Genomic DNA, 5,234 nt, shown 5'->3' on the forward strand with positions numbered 1-5,234 from the left:
GTGTGCGAATTGGCTTATACCTTGAACTGTGATATCTCGGTTAGGCAACATCACAAAAATATAAAGTCATGCTTTTTAAAACTTTATGTGGGATGCCTACTTCATCGATCAATATATATATAGACTAGTTTTAACTTTTCTCTTGACATTAAATATTCTGCCTTTTTGCCGATTTTATATAGGCCCCTAGTATTGAGTCAAAACGAAAAAAAAAACCTTTCTGCATTTCCTTCAAAAGATTTTCCTTACCTCATGATTTGTAGCATCATAAAGTTACGTTGACGTTGACATTTAAACGGCGCTTACATTGGCGAACATATTTACGTCATTGACGTCACAATGGATACTTAATCCATTCACGTGTATAATGCAACAATGTGTAGTTAAATTAAAAACTAAAAAAGTCAGTGCCGTAGGCCTAAGTGCATCAACGAGACATAATATATGAAAACATCTCCCGACTAATGCCAAGAAGGTCGAATTCAAGACCAGCTCATGATGGCTTGAATTTCCCTCCTATTGTACATGTACGTGGGAAAGCCTTTCAGCAACCTGCGGGTGGTTCTGGGTTTCCCTCGGCTCTGTCCGGTTCTTCCCCGGTTTCCATAAAGGCCTATACCCCTATGGTACGGCGTAAAACACCAACCAAATAAATAAATACGAAGAAGGATATAACTCATGACAGTAGGCCTATATCTTTCATAAGATGTCCGTGTTTACTGTCTGTACAACACTATACTTTTAATTATTCATTCATTTACTCAACATGTCTGTACCATGATTGCATAGTTGCTAGGCCTATAAAAAGGAGAACAGTTCGTGATATGCATCACTGCATCAGTATTCTGCATATACAGACTATCTATTTAAATATTTATTTCTTTATTTATTTAGATTATCATACCTTTTATCTTCATTTATATGTCTTATACTCAAGAATGTTTTAGTGTAGGCCTATTATATACGACACATTTCAAGTCGTTTCACCAGAAGTCTATTAACCTCTCGGGTTAATAGACCTCTGATTTCGCTTTATAACTCCCGTGCACGCGAGGCACTTGAATTAGGCTCAACTTGGTCTATATTTTAGGCTATATGCCCAATATTGATCGATCCATGCTCCAACATTGCTCCATGTTTGTGTTTGACGTGCTTGAAAACAGCTTGTATTCTTTGGTTTTCAGTTGATATGATTCCAGTTACACTGCCAGTTTAAGAGTAGCGTTTACGCAAAGAAGGGAGGTAATGTCGATAGATGTCGCTCTATTTAATCAACAGAATGCCGGCAAGATGTTGATAAAATATGTTGGTAGGCCGAGTCCATGGAAAGGCAAAACACTTTACAATATTGCGTGCAATTTGAAAAATAGAGGCGAAGGGAGAGTGGTGATAAGATGGTCTTTTGCAAACCGCTATCCGGAGAAGTGTTTTTACAGATTAACTAAAGTAGAGCCGGATACAACAGACCCGGTAAATTATCAAAATAGCATTAGATTATACCAGATTGCGTCCAGTTTTCGTTATTACATATCGTGCCAGATATAACAATGAGTTGGCTGTTAATTGTTATTGGTCTTATGCCTTTTAGCTTGAGGAATTTCAAACTCTTTATCCCTGACTCTTTTAGCAAGATACCATGTAAAATACCGTACAAAATACAACTCTTCTTGGCAGAAGTAATGTAAAGTATCCTGTGACACGTTTGACCTCGTTTCGCGTTGTACTAAATTCTCAACTGTTGGTTGAGGAATATTTGGATACGCCATATTCATGGCTGCTCAACCTAACAAGGTGCACTCGGACTATAAATTCTCATGGCTGCTCCACTCGAGTCAGAGTTACATGTTTGTCTCTGTTTTCTCAGCAGTTTAAACAGTTTTCTCCATGGTGTAGGCTAGTTGCAGAATGTAACTCAGAAATTGATCAACATGAAATGTTGTGAGAGTTACAGAGAATAACTGCTTCTTATGTGTCAGATCGATGGTAAGCCACATTTACCACATCTTCACGTGAGCGTTAAATCTTCCCTAGCATAAATGGATGTCAACTGATTGGTCCCCATAATCAACTAACCTGTTCTCAGTCTTGCTGAACCTAAAATGGTCCCTGACCACCACACAAATTCAGAAAACAAATACATTTTTAGATGCTACAACCAGTGTGGCTGTAAACCGTCTGTCACCATTTTGATCACTTTGGATCACGAATGAAGCTGAACCGATTAGCGCCATCTGACGACAGGGGGAGTTTATCACTTCATAGATAGAAGCACATCTAGCTGCATGTCTGTGGCTCAACTGATATGACGATACACTAACATATCAGGCAGTACAGACCTGCTCAGAATGTTAGTACATTGTTAAATCAGGTGAGAGCTTCACTTGTAATTCAACAACGTTAAATGTACGTACTACCTCCATGTCTGATATTTTTGACATTCAAATGTCAGTATGTTAAATAAGGAGGGAGATCATTTAGCTAGCTGAATTACTTCACTCGTGGAGCTATAGCCCATGGAGATGTGCTATACTAACGTAATATGAGCAGCCCTTCTCTTGGCCATATTTCAGCCAGCAAGAAAATTTCACAAACCTTTATAACTCGAGTCCATCCTAATGTTTAGGGTACACTGATTCAACAAGTTATCCACGTTTAAGACGTCAGAACGTGCACCAGTAAACCTAGTTTCGGAATGGGTGACTCTTAGCGAGCAACGTAGTTACAGAGAGAAACGGCCCTAAATGTGTTTGATTTGCGGTAAGGAACATTTACTGCTGTTCACACGTGCATTAAGTATTCCCTAGTATAAACTGATGTCAAGGGAAGATTCGTTGAGCATGTGAACAGCGGTAAATGTTCCTTACCATCAGTCAGAGTTACCCCGCTCTTCAAATATATTTTTTTCATCTTTTAACAATAATCCAGCTGTTGAGAATTTTGAATCAAAAAGTGCAACTGACAACTGCCACGTGTCATGCTCGAACCTGAGACAAGATACGTGCTGACTGCTTGAAGGATAAACTGTTGACAAGGAAATCCAATAACTAGAATAACCTTACTTTGGAAGGTTCAAAAACAGTTAACAAATTATTCCCAAGGAAAAGTATTGACAAAATTTTTTTTGAGCTGACGTGCTTTGACGTGTTTACATTTCGGATGTTTTAGGGAATCGGTGCTGTGCATATCAAATGTAAGGTAGCTGGGATTCAAGCTGTGATGCAAGTGAAATTTTCCGACCCAAGCTGGGCATTACATAAGTATGTCTAGCTAGCTTTTATTAATAAATAGCACTTAAGTGTCACAGGGGAAATCTTTTCACCAGGCTAAAATCATAATAGCACAGATACAAGTAGAAAACCTTTTCACATGGGAAAAAAATTATTTCCACCGAGTAGAAAACATTTACATCACAGGGAAAAACTTTCCACCATGGAGAAAACTATTTACACTGCAGTATAAACATGTTCACTGTGGGAAAACCTTTGCACTGCATAGGAAACTGTTCCACCATGAAAAAACCTTTGCCTTGCATTGGAAACCGTTCAACCATGGAGAAAAGCTTTGCCCCGCAGGGGAGGATACTGCACTGCAAGTGGTTATTTTAATGCCCATTGTGAATTCTGTGCTTGTAGGAATTCATGAGAGGATCAGCCTGGGGGTTACGAGTGTTTCGTGGCAAGGTCTATCCTAAAGAGACAAAGATTGAGACGGGAAACCGGGCGGACTGGAGACTTATCCCTAGAGAGGAGGAAGAGGAGTTCTGTAAACTGACTGAAAAGGATGTGTATAAAAGGCCAGAGCCCCCACCCAGGGAAATGACTCTGCCACCATTATTGGGTGCTCTCTATAAACAACATCTGGAAAATAAAGGAGAGTCTGTGGAAGGTCCAATCACAGTCAGCTTGAGACTACGAAGAACAAAAGAACGAAATTCTGCAACGGACCTGTGAGTCACTTCATGGTGAAGTGTGACTGGATAGTGAAATGTTTGTTTTTTTTCATTGTCATTAGATAGTGCTGAATGATAAAAAATCATTTTTGACTGAGAAGATATGTACATTATGTAAGAAATATGATAAACCCATTTATAGAAGAGTGTGATGCACGGAGATGAAAATGATGGGATGTTGGATTTTTGGAGATAGCAGAAGATTCTGTAATAGTATTCAGCACTCTGCTACATAGGTGTGGCATGTCAATGTTTTTACATGATCAACCCTTTAGCCAGCACTATTCACAGTTGGCGGAGAAAACTGGATTGTTTCTTACTGTGTGTAACCTTTTATCTCACATCCAGGACATACTTTTTCTTTTTCTTAAAATAAACCACAAGCAAAATAATAGTGGTTTACTATCCAAGATTTTCTTTTTGCCCTTGCGCTCTGTGACTCTCACGCACTTGGTGACAAAAAAAATCCACAACACTGGCCAATTGGATGAGGGTAATACAGCTAGTGCTGCTCCTTAAGGTCATCACTGATGTGCTTGGGCCTGAAATCAGGTTGATCAGGTGTCTTCATTGAACCAGGATTGAGCAACAGGTGGTTCCTCTTGAAAAAGAAGGTTTTCTGTTGTGAAAGTGAATATTCTGAGATGGTATAACACCACAACAACAAATGGTTTTACATTACAGGCTTTGTAAAGGATGTGTGGATGTCATTGACATAATATAATATATCTTTGTCTTTTCTTTCGAAATTTAAGGTTTGTTGGAAAATTCTCGTCCATTTCTAATGTCCAAGCATGCATAGATTTACGGAACTGGGGACAACTGAATGCTTTGAGTCGCAGAAAAGTAGCACATGTTCAACTCTGAGCAACTGCTGAGTCTGCAGTTGTCGATGATCGCAAGTGCACGTAGATTGACTAAAACGAGTGTCCGATCCTATGCTCCCAGTTGCTCCTAGTTACTTCCACTTGCCAAAAACCCAGTTGCTCCCAGTTGTAAGGTCGATATACATCCAGTTTTAAGATAAAGCTGCAATAATCTAAAATGTCATGATCACATTGGGGAATAATCGACAGACCAAGCAGTAAAATCCTCGACATCTCTCTATATACAAAGTGATGAATTGTGTTTTCAACATTTGGAGCTCTTAAGTCAGTTGACTTTCCAGGCATTTCGGTCCTTGTATTATAAAGTAATACAACTTCTTACAGTTCATCTCTAAGATTTACAAGAATCTAAGGCCATGTTGTAGATATATAATGACACTAAAAGGCTTGTTTTACAA

The 5,234-nt window shown here is 39.0% G+C and overlaps 1 protein-coding gene across 1 annotated transcript; it reads left to right on the forward strand.

Annotated features, from left to right (window-relative positions):
• The first annotated feature begins 1,288 nt into the window (after positions 1 to 1,288).
• LOC135461398 (small ribosomal subunit protein mS34-like) lies at positions 1,289 to 4,628 on the forward strand. Its single transcript, XM_064738471.1, has 2 exons — positions 1,289 to 1,470; positions 3,633 to 4,628. Exons 1-2 carry the CDS (start codon positions 1,291 to 1,293, stop codon positions 3,948 to 3,950), a joined length of 498 nt encoding a protein of 165 aa, XP_064594541.1. The 5' UTR covers positions 1,289 to 1,290; the 3' UTR covers positions 3,951 to 4,628.
• Positions 4,629 to 5,234: the final 606 nt, after the last annotated feature.

This window comes from Liolophura sinensis, chromosome 1, assembly GCF_032854445.1.
Source record: "Liolophura sinensis isolate JHLJ2023 chromosome 1, CUHK_Ljap_v2, whole genome shotgun sequence".
In the NCBI taxonomy this organism is placed as follows: domain Eukaryota; kingdom Metazoa; phylum Mollusca; class Polyplacophora; order Chitonida; family Chitonidae; genus Liolophura; species Liolophura sinensis.